We start from the raw sequence: 20686 nt of genomic DNA, 5'->3' as shown, positions 1-20686 counted from the left end.
AGAAGATTGTTCAGCCCGGAGTTGGTAGAGGAGACCACGTCTAAAATAGTTAAAATCAGAAAGAACATTGAGACAGCTCAGATTAGGCAGAAAAGTTATGCAGATACCTGGAGGAGAGACTTAGCGTTTGAGAAAGGCGACTGCGTGTTTCTTAAGGTCACTCCTTTCAAGGGAATTAGTAGGTTCGGCAGGAGGGGAAAATTAAACCCCCGATATATTGGACCCCTTGAAATCTTAGACAGAATTGGTACTGTTGCCTACAGACTAGCACTGCCTCTAGAACTCTCCAGAGTCCACAACGTGTTCCACGTATCCATGCTACGTAAGTGCAACCCGGACCCTTCTCATATCTTGGCTCATGAACCGCTTCCACTCCAAGAGGACTTGTCTTATGAAGAAGTACCAGTCGGTATCACGGACCGAAAGAGCAGAATACTCTGCAACCGGAAAATATCATTTGTAAAGGTTGTGTGGCAGAAGGGGAAAATTAAACCCCCGATATATTGGACCCTTTGAAATCTTAGACAGAATTGGTACTGTTGCCTACAGACTAGCACTGCCTCTAGAACTCTCCAGAGTCCACAACGTGTTCCACGTATTCATGCTACGTAAGTGCAACCCGGACCCTTCTCATGTCTTGGCTCATGAACCGCTTCCACTCCAAGAGGACTTGTCTTATGAAGAAGTACCAGTCGGTATCACGGACCGAAAGAGCAGAATACTCTGCAACCGGAAAATATCATTTGTAAAGGTCGTGTGGCAGAACCACACGCCCAGGGAGGCTACTTGGGAGCTAGAATCAGAATTTAGAGCACAGTATCCTCATTTGTTCGTCCAAGAGTAAGAGGCAAATTTGGGGGACCAAATTTCTTTAAAGGGGAGAGAGTTGTGACACCCAAGTGTTATTATTTTTATTTCTTAATTATTTGAATTTTTTTAGATTTTTATTTAATTTAATTTAATGAAAATAAAAATAATAATAATGATAAAATTGGGTAAAAATATTATTTGGATTTAATTGAAATTGATTTTAGAAAAAAGGGGTGAAAATTTGGATTCTGGGGGTATTTTTGAAAAGAAAATCGGAAATCGGGGGTGAAAACGCAATTTAAAAAAGTTGTGCCACGTCAGTGGCCCGGTCAGCAGCCCCGGCCAACCAGGACACGCCGCGTGGCCTCCGTTCGATGCAAATTTTATACCACTGTGATCACCGTTATTTTCTCTACAGGTTAATTGGAGCCAAACCTCAAAACGCGACTCACGCCGGAGGAGCCACCGCACCCGAGAGCACCGCCGCCGGTAAGTTTCGGTTTTTCGTGATTTTTTGGCCCACCGAGGGTCTTAGGGCTATTTTATCGCAAGGACCGATGCAAGTATGGTCGAAAACGTTCAAAGTTGAAAGAAAACTCTAGATGAACTTTTAGAGACTTTGGCAGTATTACTTTATAAAATAGATTTAATTATATTATAACAATGTAATGTAAAGAGTTTTGGTGAGCCTCATGATTTATAATTTCGTACATGGGATATATGATTAAATTTTAAATTTTAGAACATTGTTGCACATATTTATTCAGGTTATATGCATGGGTTAGCGCTCATTTCTCTCTAGAAAAAGTGTGTTGTTACAAGAAGTACAAAATAGTCTCAAGTTATATGCTAGTAGAGTATTCTCGAGCTCATTGCCACTTAACCTATTAGCCATATTCATGTTGGTGAAGCACTTTCAAGTCCCAAATCCTTTTCCACTTGATTTCAAAAAATTCTCATTCATAACGAGTTATTAAGAGTGAGAAAATGATTTTGATCCCAATAAGGAGATCTTTTTGCACTCCTATCTAGGATGTTATTCTTGTTTTCTGATTCATTTATGATAAATAGACGAACATGATTCAATGTTTATATCAACATTGAAATCCTTCTGCAAACCATTTTTTAACTCCAATTGTTGAACTTTCACTTTCTCTATAAGATATCCTCGAGAGCACCTCCCATGTACAGAATTTACATCTCAATTAGCATATCTACAATAATACCTAAATTGTCAAAACAATCAAGGTTAAAATATAAGAGTCAAAATAGTTAAACCAGTTATCCTTGATGATGTTAAAATCAGATTTGACTTCTTCGAAAGCCCGTTTGTTTCTTTCCTTGAAGATGATCCAAAATATAGTAAGAGGAATGAGTTTGATGAATTTATTGCTATTGCCAAGGCCCTCCCAAGCCATCAATTAACAACTGTGTGAGGCATTTCAAAAGGATGTGATTACAAGTTTCCAAGTCTTTCTTATATAAAAAAATATCTATTAACAATTGTGTGACCTCTTTTCATCAAATTATCAAGAGTGAGTATCTTCCCCTTTGCAGCCTCCTAAGCAAAGAATGAAATCCTTGGAGGAGTACTAGATTTCCAAATTATCTTAGATGGAAAAGTTCTTTGAATATTATGTTTTTGACCGTCCAGGAAGCAATACAACAAGACAGAAAATAATCCATTCTTTTTGAAGTTCAAATTAATCTGTCATCCCTATTAATGAGAGTAATGCTGGCCAATGTAAGAAGTAGAGATTCATAATCCTTCAGTTCCCAATCATTAAGGTTTCTTGCGACCGGGATAGTCCAAGAAGCTTGGAAGGCTGAACCAACAGCTTCCCAAATAGATACATGCTTGTTCTTAGCGATAGGCATAGGTATGAGGAAATATGTCTTTGAGTTTTTTAGTTTCGCATTAAATATCATCCCAAAAACAGATTTTTTGACTATTCCCAATAAACCACTTAGAACAAAGAAAAACAACATCATTTAAATTAATTATGTTCTTCTATATACTAATAACATAGTTGTTGTTCTGAATGTGAGAAAGATCATGAGGATTGCTTTTAAACCATTTGCAGTTGGTAACCAATTTCTATAAACTATTGTTGTCGTTCCAAAATATCCAAATCCATTTCCCAAGCAAGGCCTTGTTTAATTTAGTCAGGGATCTCAGCCCCAAACCACCTTCCTTCAAGGGTTTTTTAACATCCGACCACTTAAGTAGATGATATTTCTTATTGTTTTCACTATCACCCCATAGAAAATTGCATTGGATGGTTTCCAATTTTTTAGCAACATTTGTGGGAATATTAATAGTAGATAGGTAATAGATAGGCAGATTAGAGAGAGTGCTCTTTATGAGTGTTAATCTACCTCCTTTAGAGAGATATTTCTTCTTCCAAGTGGCTAATATGTTGTTGAACGTTTCAATCATCGGTCCCCAACATCTTTTCTCATTTTTCTTGGTTCCCAAAGGTACACCTAGGTAGGTAATGGGAAGGGTCGATTTTCTGCAACCAAGAATATCACAGAATGTATTTTTAGTATTGCAACAGCCCAAATCAACTAATTTTGATTTGTGAAGATTAATTTTTAATCCTGACACAGCTTGGAAGCAAATCAGAATGCATTTGAGAAATATTAAATGACTTGTGTTAGGTTGACAGAATATGAGCGTGTCGTCTGCGAAGAAAACGTAGGAAATTTTAATGTGTCTTGTATTGTTTCTCACCGATACCCCCTTAATAGACTGAAATTTTTTAGCTCTCTTTAGTAACTGATGCAAAGCCTCCATTACAATAATAAATAAAAAGGGTGATAGTGGATCCCCTTGTGATGTGGAACCCATGATAAACTAACGTGATCAAAAACTCTGTATATAACATTAGTATTCAGAATCATAAAACTCTCAGCAAATCTTTCTTACTTGACCTACATTCAACATGTGAATGTCAACCAACGTAATTAAGATAGTTTGAATTGATTAAAAACGCCACAAGTATGAACTTGATAAGTTAGAAATCAATTCGGAAGAAAATTAATAAAACACCACAAAGATTTACCTTGATAAGTTGAATCAATCTCATTCAATAAGAATGAAATCATCGATATCATTATTGGAGTAGTTTTTGCAAGATCTTTTAGAGCTCCTTAAAATCATGTTGAAATCTACGTCAATTATACCCTTGACCCCCCCAGATATTTTTGACACTAAATAATTCCTCTTTTAAGTAAAAGATGTTCCGAAGAGTTACCTCTGCAATACACCCCATAAATACAAAGAATTGCTATTGTTGTTAGAAAATAGACAAGAAAGAGTTACTTCACTTGTAATGACATTCTGATATTGAACTTTATCCGTTCTCCACATAATTAAAATACCACCAGCAGAGCCTTTAGTAGGGAGAAAATGTAACACCCAAAATTTTATTTTTATTTTTATTTTATTTTAATTTTTATTAGAATTTTGTTTAATTTTATTCTATTTTAATAATTAACTTATAAGCTTTTAATTTAATTTATTAGAAATAATAATAACAATAAAATGGGGTAAAATTATTTTTAGAATTTAATTAAAATTGATTTTGAAAAAAAAGGGTGAAAATTTGGATTAGGGAGGTGTTTTTGAAAAGAAAATCGAAAATCGAGGGTCAAAACGTAATTTAGAAAAATAGTGCCACGTCAGCAGCCTGGTCAACAGCCTCGGCCAACAAGGACACGCCGCGTGGCAGGGACGCTGACGCAGGGAGCCACGCGGGATGGAGATACGTGGGCGATCCGCGTGCGCGGGATCGGACGGCCCAGATCCGTTCCCACGCGCATGGACGACCTAGATTAAAGCGCGCATGGACGGCCCAGATCTCACGCGTGTGGACGGTCCAGATTTGATCACGCACGGACGGCTTAGATCGCATCGCGATGGACGGTCCAGATTTATTTCTAATTTAATCGCGATCGGATGGTACAGATTAAATCGTGATGGATGGCTCAGATTAAAAGGCGAAGGTTATAAATAATCGCATCCACACCCAACCCCAAACCCTAGCCGCCAGAACCCTTGCCAGAGAAGACGACCCAGCAATCGGAGGAACCAGCAACCGCCACCCGCCGTCGCACCGGAGGATTTTTCGGCCGCCAAATGAGGTAAAATTTCTCCCCTTGGCTCATTTTTCGATGTTGAACCTCTCTATGGCCAAATCGGAGCCAAACCACTGGCCAATTGACCGAAAAACGCCGCCGAAGTCCAGCAGCGCCGTCGCGGGTTTCCTCATTTTTTGCCTCCGATGAGGCCCTTCCCAGTTCCCATTCGATGTAATTTTTATACCACTGTGACCACCGTCCTTTTCTCTACAGGTTGATCGGAGCAAAACACCAAATCGCGACTCACACCGGAGGAGCCGCCGCACCCGAGAGCTCCGCCGCCGGTAAGTCTCGGTTTTTTGTAACTTTTTGGCCCACCGAGGGCCCTAGTGGTGTTTTATCACAGGAACCAATGCAAGTTTTGCCAGATTCGACCGAAAATGGCCTGAAACGGCCAACCCGAGGCGGATCCCTGCCGTGGGCGGTGGCGCCGTCACCAGAGCACGACGGAACCGCCGTGCCGGAATTCTGAAATTGGCCGAATAGGCCCTGGGTATTATTTGGGGTTTTTTGGGGACATGTGCAGGTATTGGAAGTGTATTTTAGTTTTCGGAGAAAAATTCAGGGAATCTAGGGACTGCCCGTAGGCGTAGTGAGAACCCGATTTCAGACTCCGAAATAAGTAAGGATCCCTCACTCTATTTTCTATTATGGCATTAAAGCTTAATAAATGATAAAACGGTATTTTATGAATTAATAGATATGTTTAATTAATTAAGATTGCTAACGGAGTCCGAATCTGATGTATTTTTTGGTCAGGTGTTTGATTTATTTTACAGTTTTGAATGCAGTATGGTATCTGATGTGTTTATTCTATGGTTTCGTATGCATGAATCACGGTTTCATTTATTATGGTTTGAATTATTATGAACCCGATGTTGTGTTGCCTTGTTTGGTGTCCATTACTGGTTTACGTGTTTATGTTTGATTGGATAATTGAAATTAAGAAAAATAGAAAAAGGTATGCGAATTGATAAATAGATAATGTCGACAGCCTAACTAGATATCCTAGGAGATGGTGGACGGATCGGGTTCATAGGGAACCCTACCGGGAACGTGGTCTCTCATATCGGACGGGGTATGGAGACTTTATGTGCTTTGGCGCCCATACCGGACGAGGTATGGGAACGACCCGTTTCACCCTCATACCGGACGGGGTATTGAGGTTTATGGTTTTGGCGCCCATAGCGAACGGGGTATGGGGACGGCCCTGGAATTAAATTATTAACGTGAATAGTTCACATGTAGCGGAGACGCCCTATGGATCCCCATAGATACTAGTAGGCTGATAAAAGAGGAAATTTGGTTCCTGATGATTGAAATACAAAAGCATGATATGTGTTATGTTACAGAGTTTGCATGATCTTATGATGTTTATAATGTTATTGTTTCTCATAAGTTGTTTTCATGAATCTCACCGAGATAAGTGGACAGTAAAGGTTTCTATTATTGATAAATGAGTTTGTTATAAATTATGCTTAATTGGTCGTTTTGGTTTTATACCAACCTTTACTTCTGTGACAGTGAAATAGTGTGATGTCTTTACTGGGCTAGTGTAGCTCATTCCTTACTTAACCATTTCAGATTAAGAAGACTTGGTTCTCGAGCCCGTCTCGCAGGAAGACGGCGAGTAGATGTTTAAAGATTTCATAGTTTTATTTATAACATTCATCTCTAGTATTTACTTTATTTAGTTTATTCTTTCATACGTTTAGTACGTTTGGATTATTGTGTAAGGGATATTAATCAAAATTTTTATTTCGCTTCCGCACTCAGAATTTTTCTTATATATACATTTTCCTTTAAAATTCTGGGGCCGTTACAGAAAATGCCAGCTAATGTCGGCCAGTTTTCACAAACTGTGAATAGTTTTTTCAGAGGTGACCTCCATTTTTCTTTCTTGAAGGTAAATGATGATAGACTTCCATATATTCAGGCACCCTTTGATTATAACCCTCTTTTTATGGTCGTTAAGACCTCTAACATTCCAAGAGATAATTTTGTTAGTAATTTGGGTTGAATGAAAATGGCATCTGATTCATTGGACTTTTTGTTGTGACCTCATAATTGATTGACGTCTGTAAACATTTTAGCTCTTTGGATTCACTTTCCATTTGTTTCTTTTTGCTGGAATGTAGAAGTATAAGCTCGCTTTTGCAAATTTCTAGCTTTTTCTCCAACTCAATAAATAAACTTTTAGCCTCCATTTCATAACTGAAAAAAAGCCCTAAGATGTTTGCTGGGTGCATGCATGATCCTCTTTGTACATGCACGTCTCTCCTGCATGTGTCATTGTAACACTCTGGAACCTTCGTGCTTAAATATGTTGTGTAAAACCTCTATTTATTTGGGCCCTAAGATCGTTAACTATTTTAATTTATATTTTTAATTTTCTTAAAATTTTGAGTTTATTTAAAAATTTATTTTTATTTACTGATTATTGTGATTTTTTCATTAATATTTTCATTCAAGGAAAAACAAAGAAAACGACAGAAAAATCCAACGGAAAAGCTGTGGGAAAATTTTCCCTGTTGCGTGGGTCCCACGTGCCGTGCACACTTGTGCATGCTGTTTGCCGGGTGTGTGCTTGTGTGCATGTCTCATCTGCACGGGGCACGAGGCGTGTAGTTTGCATGCACATCATGTCGCACACAAACAACTTGCAGCTCTGCAAGTGCAGATGCCTCGGCCAACGTGCACGATAGGCTCCTCTACTAGAGCGCACGGTAGCCTTAGGTAGCGCGCGCTGCCCTTTGGGGGCGTGCGTCACTATTCGACCAATGTTCTGTCGCTGTTTTTGAGGCGTGTGTTGTCCCTTGATCAGCGTGCCCCCAACCTTTGTGTTATTATCGCGTCGCCATCATCTCATTGGCCGTCCATTAATTACGCCCGTCAGCTATCGTGTTGCATCGGTCAACTTTTTCTTTCTCTCTTCTCATGGATTTGTACCACTTGAAAAAAATTAACTATATATTTTTCTTATAAATATGGACTCCCTTTCCACCCTTTTTTCACCACTTCTTCATTTTCAGTCATAAAAGTATTTTAGAGAGAGAGAGAGCTCTTGAGAGAAAGAATGAAGGGAAAGAAGAAAGGGGAATGTAGGAAAATTAAAAGCTTTTAGAAAGGAAAATTTGGTATTTATTCGTACGTTCTGAGGAGTACTTTTCGATTAGCAAATGAAATATTATATGAATGTGAATTGGCATTATGCATGTTTAGTATTTGTTGAAGTTTAAAGATATATAGACATATATTCTATGATATTTGCATGATTAGTAACGTACAATGCTTGAAATAAACGTATAATTGATATGAATATGATTATATGTTAAGAAATGATACGTTGTGTTTTTTATTCAAGGAGCATGATATTATCTGACAAAGTATTCGAAAATGTACATCGAAATAGCTATACATGACATTCAAATTAATATGATCCACTAGGCTTTTTATCTATGAGAGATTCTGTTTTTCCCTCATTTTGTCTGAAAAGACATGAAAGAACTGCTTCCTGTGGATGACGACATATCTTCTGACAAGAGTGGTTACGCGATATGATTGTAGGGGTCACTGTGGCGACGCCGGCCATAACTATAATTTACATGTAGGATCATTGTAGGTGGCACGACCATGGTCATACAACATGTCATGATTTGGCAAGTTGTAACTGTATTGTGGTTTAGCAAGCTATAAATATGCTGAAGATGAAATGAACTTTTTCATTACATAGTAGTAGTCGGAAGTCCATATTGCCCACAGTAGATAGAGGTTGAAATGACTTTCCACAAAGAATAGGTAAAAGATGAAAAGAAATTATGATATGATTTGTTTGATTTTCTCTATTGATACATGATGTGATTATAATTATGATATGATTGTCTTGATGTTGACATCTATCTAAATAATATAAAAATGTTTTTTTATTATTAAGATGAACTCACCCCTTTCCATTCTCCCCTAGATGAGGATGATAGTGAGGAATCGCTCGTTGACTTACCCATGGAAGGCTTTGTGGATCCCATGGATCCGTGAACCATTATGAGTACATATTTTATCCCTCACTCTGAGGAGTTTATTTTTGGAGAGACTTATATTTATTTTTATTTTGCTTCAGTATTGTACGATTTAGAACTCAAACTTTATTTTATAAGGGATTGTAATATATTATTCTACTGCATATAATTTTTCTTGATGCCATTGTTATCTATTTCTTTTTCTGGCTCCCTTATACTATATTTTAGTATTGGGATGTCATAGTCATCCTCCCTTTTTGTGCGCGCAATGTGGTGTCCATGTGCTTAGCTCCTCTGTGCATGTGCGGCTTGTTACTCAACACATACGCAGCTCAGTGTACGGGGAAAAGCCTTCCTGCACGTCCTGCATGCTTCTTACCCACGACCAAAAATCCCACGTGTGGGGGTACTCTTTTTAACATGCGTGGTCTGCATCTGCATGCAGTGCAACGTGTGCGCGTAGCTTCTTAGTGCTTGCATTTGTGTGTTGTGCGTATTGCATGCTCTTCTTCCTGTGCGACTGCAGACTTGCAGTTAATTGTCCTGCTGTTATCTAGATTCCTGCATGATTCCTTCTTGTTGTTATCATTTATTTCTAACAATTGAATGAACAAGAATATGGACGCTGATCCTACTGTGTGTTCCATATCCATTATTTGCAAGTTTCCTGATGTCTTTCCCATCGAACTCCTTGGTCTACCTCCCCCTCGTGAGGTAGAGTTCCTGATTGAATTATTGCCAGGAACCCAACCAATTTCAAATCCTGCATATCGCATGAGTTGCATTGAGCTAACAGAGCTAGAACATCAGCTTTCTGATCTTATCACCCGGAAATTCATTCGCCCTAGCCATTCTCCTTGGGGCATTTCAGTGTTGTTCGTAAAGAAACAAGATGGTATCCTTCGACTCTGCGTGGACTATAGGAAACTCAATCGAGTGACTGTTAAAAGCAAGTACCCCTTACCCTAGATCGACGATCTCTTTGATTAATTACAAGGAGCCACGATTTTCTCTAAGATCGATTTCAGAACCAGGTACCACCAGTTGAGAGTGAAGGAAGAAGATATTCCGAAAACTGCCTTTCTGTGCATATATGGATTGTACGAGTTTAGGGTGATGCCGTTCGGATTGACCAATGCTCTAGTAGCTTTCATGGACCTAATGAATCGAGTTTTTTGGCACGCACTAGATGGTACATCATCGTCTTTATTGATGACATTTTGATGTATTCCAAAAGCCAAGGGGAACACATTATGCATTTGGCTGAAGTGTTGGAGACTCTCTGCCAAAACCAACTATATGCGAAACTAGGCAAGTGCTCGTTTTAATTGGATCAAGTTTCTTTTCTCGGTCATGTAATCTCAAGTGAAGAAGTTTCTGTAGACCTGTCTAAGGTGGAATCAGTGTCCAGTTGGAGTCCACCCACCAATGTGGTCGAGGTATGTAGTTTCATTAGCTTGGCAGGACACTATCGATGCTTCATTGACGGATTTACTAAGATTGCTGCCCTCATGACTCGACTCACGAGAAAGGGTGTACCCCTTGTTTGGAATTATGCATGCAGTGAAAGTTTCACGGAACTAAAGTTCCATCTCACCTCTGCCCCTGTGTTGATCCTCCCGGACAATGAAGGGAGATTCCAAGTTTACTGTGATGCATCTCATATTGGTTTGGAGTGTGTCTTGATGTAGCATGGTAGGGTCCTTTGGATCCCGACAGCTCAAAGTTCATGAGCAGAATTACCCTACCCACGACCTGGAGTTGGCAACCATTATCTTTACCCTAAAGATATGGTGGCATTACCTGTATAATCAGACTTTTAAAATCTACAATGGCCATAAGAGTCTCAAATACATCTTTTCACAATGGGAGTTAAGCATGAGGCAAGATGCTTGATGAATCTTCTGAAGGATTATGATTGTCAGATCATTTATCATCCTGATAGAAAGAGTATAGTCGCTGATGCTTTAAGCCGACGAGAGCCTGCTGTGCTGGCCCAAACCATGGCCTCCAGTTGGAAGATGATGGACACCGTGTAATCACTCTGCCTTAGCTATTATGCCAAAAGGCACCTACCTAGCTCAGATTCGAGCTTTACCGGATCTCTTTATGAAGATATGGGAAGCACAAGCCACAAACCCAGAACTCATCAAGAACCTGGGTAAGTTCACTTCAGAGGACTCTCTTAATTTTAGGATCTCTGATGACGGATTGTTCAAATTCTGGAACCGAATTTGGGTCCCGGATGCAGTACACACAGATGTACTCAAGATTACCCATGCTTCCAAGTTGTCCATTCATCCTGGAAGTACCAAGATGTACCAGGACTTGAAACGACAATATTGGTAGCCAGGAATGAAGCAAGATATAGTTGACTACGTCTCCTAATGCCTTGTCAACGGATAAAGACAGAAGATCAAAGACCCGATGGCTTACTACATGATCTTTCAATTCCCGAATGGAAATGGTAGCACATGACTATAGATTTTATCACCGGTTTACTAGGACCTGTTCTTGTCGAAATGCCATTTGGGTCATTCTAGATAAGCTGACCAAGACTGCCCATTTCCTGCCTATTCAAACCACGAATTCTACCAGTAATTTAGCCCACTTATATGTGGATGAGATTGTTCGACTTCATGGAGTTCCCTCATCCATTGTATCCGACCATGATCCCTAGTTCACCTCCCACTTTTGGGATAGCTTTCAAGAAGCCTTGGGGTCTGGGTTGTACTTCAACAATGCCTATCATCTCCAGACGGATGGTCAGCCTGAGTGTACAATCCAGACATTCGAAGACATGTTACGTGCTTGTGTTATCGACTTTGGTGATAACTGGTATGAGTATCTTCCTCTTTGTGAATTTTTATATAAAAATAATTACCATTCCAGCATCGGTACGACCCCCTTATGAAGCTTTGTATGGAAGGCCTTGTCATTCCCCCACTTGCTGGAGTGAAGTAGGGAACCAATGTCACTTAGGACCAGACTTCATTTAGGAGACCATAGAGAAGGTCGTAATCGTCCGCAAGAATTTGACAACTGTCCCAAGCCACCAAAAGAGCTACGTTGATAATCGTAGGTGACCCTTGGAGTTTATTGTAGGAGGTCAAGTTTTTCTTAAAGCCCTACAAAGGCAAGATGCGGTTTGGAAAGAGAGGGAAGTTGAGCCCTTGTTATATGTGACCTTTTTCGATCGTCAAGAGCATTGGACCCCTGACTTATCACCTAACTCTATCCTGAGAGTTCGCAAGTTTACATGATGTTTTTCATGTCTCGATACTCAAGAGGTACCACCATAATCCTTATCATGTTATTCCTCGTTATGAGGTACAAGTACAGACCGAAATAATTTATGAGGAGGTTCCTATGGAAATTCTCAGGTCGACTGATAAGGTTCTACATAACAAGACGCTTCCCATGGTGAAGATATGTTGGCAGCATCACACACCGGAAGAAGTGACATGGGAATTGAGGACGAATTGAAAAAATAGTATCCTGACTTATTCGAGACAAATTTGAAGACCAAATTTTTTTAGGTGGGAGGGATGTAACACCCCGCTTATCACTATGCTAAAATAATTGAGAAACTCTATTTATTTAGGCCTTTGGTCGCCTTAAACTTATTAATTTACGCTGTTTAATATTTTTCGAGATTCGTGATTTTGATATATTTTTATTTTTATTTTTTTATTAATTTTTTAATTTATTTTATTTTAAAATATTTTATTTCATTGTATTTTATTTAAAAGAAAAAATTTAGAAAAAAATAAAAAAAGGGCGAAACGGGAGAAAACTTGCTCGCGAGAAAAATGCTTGGAGAAAGTAGTTTGCCTAGGCAGGTGCTGAATACTGTGCACCCACGCATGCGCACACAGTGGTTGCGGGGCGTGCTCACAACGTGCATGACCCATCGGCACGCACGCGTGCACGACGCAGGGTTAGGACCTGCGCGCGCGTCCTGTCACTCGCAGGCAGGCCGTCCACGCGTCACTTTGTGTATGGTTGACATCGTACACTATACATGCGCTATTCGTGCAGTAGGCTTGCGGGGACAGGCCCTGTGCGACTGGGGCTTGCGCGCAGTAGGCCTGCATGCGCAGCGCCCAGTACGCCTAGGCCCTGCGCGCACGGTAGTAGGCTTGTGTGCCTGCAGGCTAGTTTGCAGTGCATTGCCACCTTGGGCACTGAACCACCGCTACCTTGGGCAGCGTGCTGCCGCCGATAGTGGAAGAAAATTTTCTCCCTTATTTTTGTGCCAAGAAACTTTTTTCCTCTCTCTTTATCGGATTTCGCCACTTGGCGCGAATCCAACGGTTCCAAAATTCTATAAATTTTCCTTCCTCTTCTCTTCATTTTCACATTTTCATTTCTTTCATTTTCCAAAGGTTTAGGGAGAGAGAATAGAAAGAAAGGGAAAACGGTGAAGAAGGAAACATCAAGGTTTCGGTAAAGGATCTAGTATTACTTCCGACGTGTTAAGGAGTATTTTTAGATAAGTAATTTAATATGATTGTTATTTTGTCATTTTTGATTGCCTCTGTGTTCAAATGAGATAGATTGTTTTGATTTTCAAGCTTACTATGTGAATTACTGACACTTAATAAATTTGGATATAATATATGAAATATATAGTCTGTGATAGTAAAAGTAGATAGAAAAAAAAAGGTGGAATGAAGCCTGTATGTTATAAAGTATATCTTTATTAACATGCATATTGCATCAAGTACCTCGTTAGACTTTTTATCTCTGAGGGGTATTTGTTCTCCTTACCTTTTGGGGTATTTATTTATCCCTCCTCTATCTGGTCTGGAAAGACGTAAGAGGACCTCTCCCAGTGGATGATGGTGTGCCCTTTAACGAGAGTGGTATCGCACTATTTGTAGGGGTCACCCGTGGCTAAGTAATATTGTTACTATAGATATCTGTTAAGGCCACTATGATTGATAAGATCGTGGTCATAGATTGTACCATGGTTTGGCCAGCCGAAAGTGGGCGTGAAGAAATTACCGTATGTGTATCTTATCTGATCATTCCACTTGGGCAGTTGAAAATCTGTATTTGCCCTCAGATATGGAAGTTTGTAATGACTTCATGAAGCATGATACGAAAAATATGTGTATTTCATGAGTTATTTAATTTTTTTTTGTTATTTGACATGATATATGTATATTTGATTTTCTATACTAACGCATTATTTTGATATTCAAATAAATAGTTTCATTTTCTAATGATGAGTTAGGTAAATAAGGAAGCTAAACGGTGAGATAAAATAATAAACTTTTGAAATCTTACGATGTTAATTTAATACTATTTTGCTTACTAAGCATATGAAACTCACTCTTTCCATTCCCCCCGAATGAGGAAGAAAATGAGGAACCGCAGGCAGACCTAACCTTGGGGTCTATGAGGATCCCGTGGATCCACAAGTTTGAGTGCATGAATGTTCCCGCACTCTGATGAATTCCAGTAGTATAGTGAAATAAGTGACCCTTATATTTTGTATTTTGTAGCTACATCTAGCCGCTGTGATGTATGTATTTAGAACAATATATATATTTGTAAGAGATTTGTTAAGGTTTGATTCCGCCGCATAAATATTATCATGCACTCGTTATCTAAATCTATATCTAACACCCATTTGTCTTAATTGGCACCTGTGATATCACAAAACCTGTATGGTCCGAAGTGTATCTGTATTGACATGCATATTGTATCAAGTATCTTGTTAGACTTTTTATATTTGAGGGGTATCTATTCCCTTTATCTTTCTAGGTATCGATTTTTCCTCCCCTATTTGGTCTAGAAAGACGTAAGAGGACCACTCATAGTGGATGACGGCGTATCATCTGACAAGAGTGGTGTTGCACTATTTGTAGGGGTCACCCGTGGCTAAGTAATGCCGTGATTATAGATATCTGTTAGGGCTATTATGGCTGGTACGACTGTGGTCATAGATCGTACCATGGTTTGACCGGATGAAAATGAGTCTGAGCAAATTACCGTATCTGTATCTGATATGGTCATCCCACTTGGGTAGTTAGAAATCTGTATCTGCCATCAGAGATGGAAGTTGTAACGACTTCGCGAAGCATGATACGAAAATCTGAGCATTTCATGATTTATTTGATTTTCTCTATTATCTAGCATGATGCATGTTTGATTGTCTGTATTAACGTATCATTTTCTTAACAAATAAATAGTTCTCCATAATGTGAGATAGATAAGTGAGGAAGTTAAATGGTAAGATGAAATAACTAACTTTTAAAATCTTACGATGTTAATTTAATACTGTTTTTCTTACTGAGTATATGTAACTCACTCTTTCCATGCCCCCTTAGATGAGAAAAAAAGTGAGGAATCACAGGCTGACTTACCCTTGGAAGTCTATGAGGTTTCCGTAGATCCACAAGTTTGAGTGCATGACTGTTTCCGCACTCTGATGAGTCTAATAGCATAGTAAAAAAAGTGGCCCTTATATTTGTTTTATATTTTGCAACCACTTCTGGCCTCAGTATATGTATGTATTGGAACTCATATGTATTTATAAGAGATTTGTAATGATTTTGTTCCGCTGCATTAATTTTATCATGCACTCGTTATTCTGAATCTGTATCTGACACCCATTTGCCTTAATTAGCACTTGGGATGTCATAGTCTGTGCGTCACCTCACGTGAGAATAGGTGCCACACACTGTGTGCGCATCGTCTGTGTAATAGGTATGCGTGGATAGGCCCTTGTGTACATGGGGCCTGCACGTAGTAGGCCTGCACGTGTGATGCCCAGTGCGCTTAGGCCCTGCTCTCCTACAAGCTAGCTTGTAGCGCACTACAGTCGTCGACGGAGGAGGCCTTCCTCCCTCGTTTTTTGTGTCGAGCTTCTTTTTCCTCTCTCTCTTCACTAGATTTTGCCACTTAGCGTGAATCAAATAGATACAAATTTCTATGAATAGGTCTTCCGTTCCCACTCTTCCCCACACTTTTATTCTTTCATTTTTCAAGACTTACAGATAGATAGAGAGAGAAGGTGGGCAAGAAAAGAAGAACAGTAAAAGAGGAAATATCAAGGTTTCGATAAAGAATTTAGTATTTCTTTTGACGTTTTAAGGAGTATTTTTAGATAAAGAAAAATTATTAAATTATGATAGTTTTATTTTATTTGTTTTGCATGCTTGTGTGTTTGTAGGTGTTATAAGTTGAACTATTTTTGTTTTCAAGCATTGTATGTGATTTATAAACACTTGATATTTTGCATGTAATAAAAATAATATGAAGTCGGCATTGTTACTTGGAAAAAAAAAAGAAAAAAAAAAAGTAGAATGAAGCATGAATGATCCAAAGTATGTATCTATATTGACATGCATAGTTCATCAAGTATCTTGTTAGGCTTTTTATCTCTGAGGGGTATCTGTTCCCCTAACCCCATTCAGGGTATTTGTGTCCCCCTCCCCCATCTTGTCTGAAAAGACAATAGAGGACCGCTACCTGTGGATGATGACGTACCCTCTGACGAGATCAAGAATTTGTGATAGATGTGTTGTGTGCAAACAAGCAAAATCTAAAGTTTTTAATCAAGTATTGTATACACCTTTACTTGTTTCTAGTGAACCTTGGACTAATATTTCAATGGATTTTGTTTTGGGTTTGCTTAGATCAAGGAAAGGAAAAGATTCAATTTTTTTAGTGGTTGATAGGTTTTCAAATATGTCACATTTCATACCTTGTAATAAAACTGATGATGCTACTACCATTACAAATCTCTTCTTTAGGGAAGTAGTAGGTTTGCATGGCATTCTAAAAACAATTATAAGTAATAGGGATGCAAAGTTTTTAAGTCATTTTTGGAAAGTTTTGTGGAGTAAATTAGGAACTAGGTTGTTATTTTTTACTACTTGTCATCTATAAAGTGATGGTCAAACTGAAGTTGTGAATAGAACTTTAGAAACTTTGTTGCGTGCTACTGTCCAAAAGAATTTGAAGAATTGGGAAGAGTGCATTCCATTTGTTGAGTTCGTATATAATAGAGTTGTGCATTCTACTACTGGTTATTCACCATTTGAAGTTGCTTATGGTTTTAATTCTTTAACTCCTTTGGATTTAGTTCCTTTACCATGTAATGAAAGAACTCATTTAGATGGAAAGAAAAAGGAAAATTTGGTAAAGAAGATACATGAAGATGTGCGCAAGAACATAGAGAAGAGGAATCAACAAATTGCAAGCCAAGTAAACAAGGGAAGGAGGCAAGTGATATTCGAACCTGGTGATTGGGTTTGGGTACACATGCACAAAGAAATGTTTCCTACTCAACAGAAATCAAAACTGCATCCTAGAGGCGATGGACCATTTCAAGTCCTTGAGAAAATCAATGACAATGCTTACAAGTTGGATATTCCTGGTGAGTATAATGTGTGTGCTACTTTTAATGTGGCTTATCTTTCTCCTTTTGATGTAGATGTTGGAGATTCGTAGATGAATCATCTTGAGGAGGGAGGGAATGATGCAAATAAGGTAGGATACAAGAACATGGATCCAATTCAGCTATCTAATGGTTTGATTACAAGAGCGAGGCTGAAGAAATTCAAAGACACATTAAACGAGATGATTCAAGGCTTGTGGAATGTCATTGACAAAATTCAAGAATGCAATAAGGAAGCATGTATTGGGCTTGGACTGAATAACATAAATCAAAGTTTGGTCACGTTAACTCAAGTAGAAGTTACACCAGCCCAATATGAAATTGAACCAGTTTGCTTACATGGGCCATAACTAAAGCTTCTGATGTCCAAATTAGGTGATTCAAAAGCCTAAAACTTTTATGGAGAAACCCAATCAAAAATTGATTTTATCAGATAAATAATTGTTACAAAAATTTCAGAACGAATTCTGACTTAAATACATTGGATCTAGTTGTCTTCATTTATTGTATCTAGACTTTTGCTTTTCCTTATTAAATAGAAATATTTACTTAGTAATATGAAGAGTTGTGACTCTTAGAAGTCTTAAAACTTATCTTGGAGAGTTGTTCTATATATAAATATGTAGTATTCTCTTTTGTAAACAGAGGTTGATATATATGAATTTACTTATTGTAAGGTTTCTTAAGAGAGATTTTTCTCTTGTTCTAATTCTTGTTTGAATTAAGGTTCCTACGAGTAAAGCTAATTACTTTGTGAGTAGTTTATTCGAATGTTCTCTTCAAGGATTGAATTTGGGTTGCAGATTTATTCTAAAGTTCTCTTTCACGAATTGAATTGGGTCAAAGACTTGGTAAATCTGATTTAGCTTTCCAAGGGGTTATTTTCAAGTGTAAAGCTATTGTGTCTCAGGTTTAATATACCCTTGGTTCATATCAAGATGGTTCTCTCAGACTCTGTGTGGATTACTAAAAACTCAACCGAGTGACAGTTAAAAGCAAGTACCCCTTACCTCGAATTGATGACCTCTTTGATCAACTGAAAAGAGCCACAATCTTCTCTAAAATTGACCTCAGGACGGGATACCACCAGTTGAGAGTCAAAGAAGAAGATATTCCGAAGATTGTTTTTCGATGCAAGTACGATTTTTATGAGTTCAGGGTAATGCCGTTCGAGTTAACCAATGCTCCTGTAGCCTTCATGGATCTCATGAACAGAGTTTTCTGGTATACACTACTTCAGTACGTCAGTATTTATTGATGACATCTTAGTGTACTCCAAGAGCCTGAGGGAACATATAGTGCACTTGATTGAAGTATTGGAGACCCTTCGTCAGAACCAATTGTATGCTAAACTTAGCAAATACTCCTTCTAGTTGGATCGAGTTTCCTTTTTTGATCATGTAATTTTGAGTGAAATAGTTTTTGTGGATCCGTCCAAGGTTGAAATAGTAGTCAACTGGAATTTATCCATTAATGTGGCCGAGGTACGTAATTTCCTTAGCTTGGAAGGATACTACCGGTGATTCATCGACGGATTTGCTAAGATTGTTGCTCCATTAACCCAACTCACCCAGAAGGGTGTACCATTTGTCTAGAACTATAAATGTAGTGTGAGCTTCATGGAATTGAAGCGTCCTCTTACCTCTGCTTCTGTGTGGATCCTCCCTGACAATACGAGAAGGTTTCAGGTCTATTGCGATGCATCTCATATTGGCTTGGAATGCGTCTTGATGCAGCATGGTAGAGTAGTCGCTTACGGGTCCTGACAGCTAAAGCCTCATGAGCAGAACTACCATACCCACGACCTAGAGTTGGCAGCCATTATCTTTGCTATGAAAATATGGCGTCACTACCTGTTTGGGCAGACTTTTGAGATTTACATTAATCACAAGAGTTTGAAGTATATCTTCTCGCGGAGAGAGCTAAATATGAGACAGAGATGCTGGATGGATCTCCTTAAGGACTATGACTGTAAGATCATCTATCACCCTGATAGAGAAAATCTAGTAACTAATGCACTAAGTTGAAAGGAGCCAGCGGTGTTGGCTCAAACCATGGCCTCTAGTTAGAAATTGATAGACGCTATGTAATCTCTCCGCCTTAGCTACTACGACAAAGACACCTATCTTACTCAGATCCAAGCACTGCCATATCTCTTCATAAAAATCTGGAAAGCTTTGTCCACAGACCCGGAACTCACCACGAATCGAGGTAAGTTCACTTTTAACGAATCTCCTAATTTTAGGATTTCAAATGATGGACTGTTATGATTTTAGAACCGAATTTGGGTCCCCGTCACTGTTAGGGCAGACATTCTCAAGACCGCCCATACTTCCAAGCTATCCATTTTTCACAGGAGTGCCAAGATGTATCGGGACTTGAAGCGTCAGTACTGGTGGTTGAGAATGAAGAAGGATATAGTCGACTACGTCTCCCGATGCCTTACTTGTTAGAGGGTTAAGGCAGAATATCAGAGACTCAGTGGTTTGTTACTAGGTCTTCCAATTCCTAAATGGAAACGAGACCATGTAAATATGGATTTTGTCACAAGGTTGCCCATAACTTATTCTGGTCGAAATATTATCTGGGTCATTGTTAACAGACTGACCAAAATTGCCCACTTTCTGCCTATCAGAACCACTGACTCCACCAGCAAATTATCCTGCCTATATGTTGATGAGATTGTTCGACTTCATGGTGTTCCCTCATCCATTGTGTCCAACCGTGATCCCTGATTCACCTCCCACTTATGGGATAACTTTCAGGAAGCTCTGGGGTTTGGATTGTATTTCAATATCGCTTATCATCCCTAAATGGATGGTCAGTCAGAATGCACGATATAGAAAGTGGAAGACATGTTGCATGCTTGCATCCTTGACTTTGACGATAACTACTATGAGTACCTTCTTCTATGTGAATTTGCTTACAATAACAGTTATGATTCCAACATCGGAATGACTCTATATGAAACATTGTATGGAAGGCCTTGTCGTTCTCCCACTTGTTGGAGTGAGGTCGAGAACCAGTGCCATTTGGGACTAGACTTCATTTAGGAAACCATTGAGAAGGTTGCAATCATCCACAAGAACTTGGCCACTGCCTAGAACTATCAGAAGAGCTACACCAATAATTGTAGGCGATCCTTGGAATTTGCAGTGGGAGACCAAATTTTCCTCAAGGTTTTCTCTTGCAAAGGAAAGATGCGTTTTGCGAAAATAGGGAAGTTAAGCCCTCGATACGTGGGACCTTTTTAGATCATTGAGCACATAGGACTCGTGGCATACTACCTTGCTTTATC

The 20686-nt window shown here is 38.9% G+C and overlaps 2 protein-coding genes across 25 annotated transcripts in view; both read left to right on the top strand.

Moving 5' to 3' along the window:
• ASHR2 (ASH1-related protein 2) overlaps positions 1 to 20686 on the top strand; it is a 98098-nt gene that overhangs the window by 9376 nt on the left and 68036 nt on the right. For 3 of the 24 annotated variants that reach the window (XR_015817114.1, XR_015817102.1, XR_015817105.1), the window contains one exon: positions 1229 to 1299. The exons of 16 other annotated variants lie outside the window; for them this stretch is intronic. The gene's annotated coding sequence lies outside the window, so the exon portion shown is untranslated. Of the gene's footprint in view, positions 1 to 1228; positions 1300 to 6540; positions 6742 to 8920; positions 8940 to 17424; positions 17885 to 20686 lie in introns of those variants that run through there. 5 more of the 24 variants (XR_015817108.1, XR_015817110.1, XM_022044577.2 and 2 more) reach the window with 5 other exon arrangements.
• Positions 11031 to 17441, top strand: LOC148268844 (uncharacterized). Its single transcript, XM_088212199.1, has 2 exons — positions 11031 to 11280; positions 17074 to 17441. Exons 1-2 carry the CDS (start codon positions 11031 to 11033, stop codon positions 17439 to 17441), a joined length of 618 nt encoding a protein of 205 aa, XP_088068325.1.

Source organism: Carica papaya, chromosome 2 (genome assembly GCF_054855325.1).
Source record: "Carica papaya isolate Zhongbai chromosome 2, ASM5485532v1, whole genome shotgun sequence".
Taxonomy (NCBI): Eukaryota; Viridiplantae; Streptophyta; class Magnoliopsida; order Brassicales; family Caricaceae; genus Carica; species Carica papaya.
The sequence above is the reverse complement of the archived record's forward strand: the minus strand, read 5'-3'. Positions and strand labels throughout refer to the sequence as shown.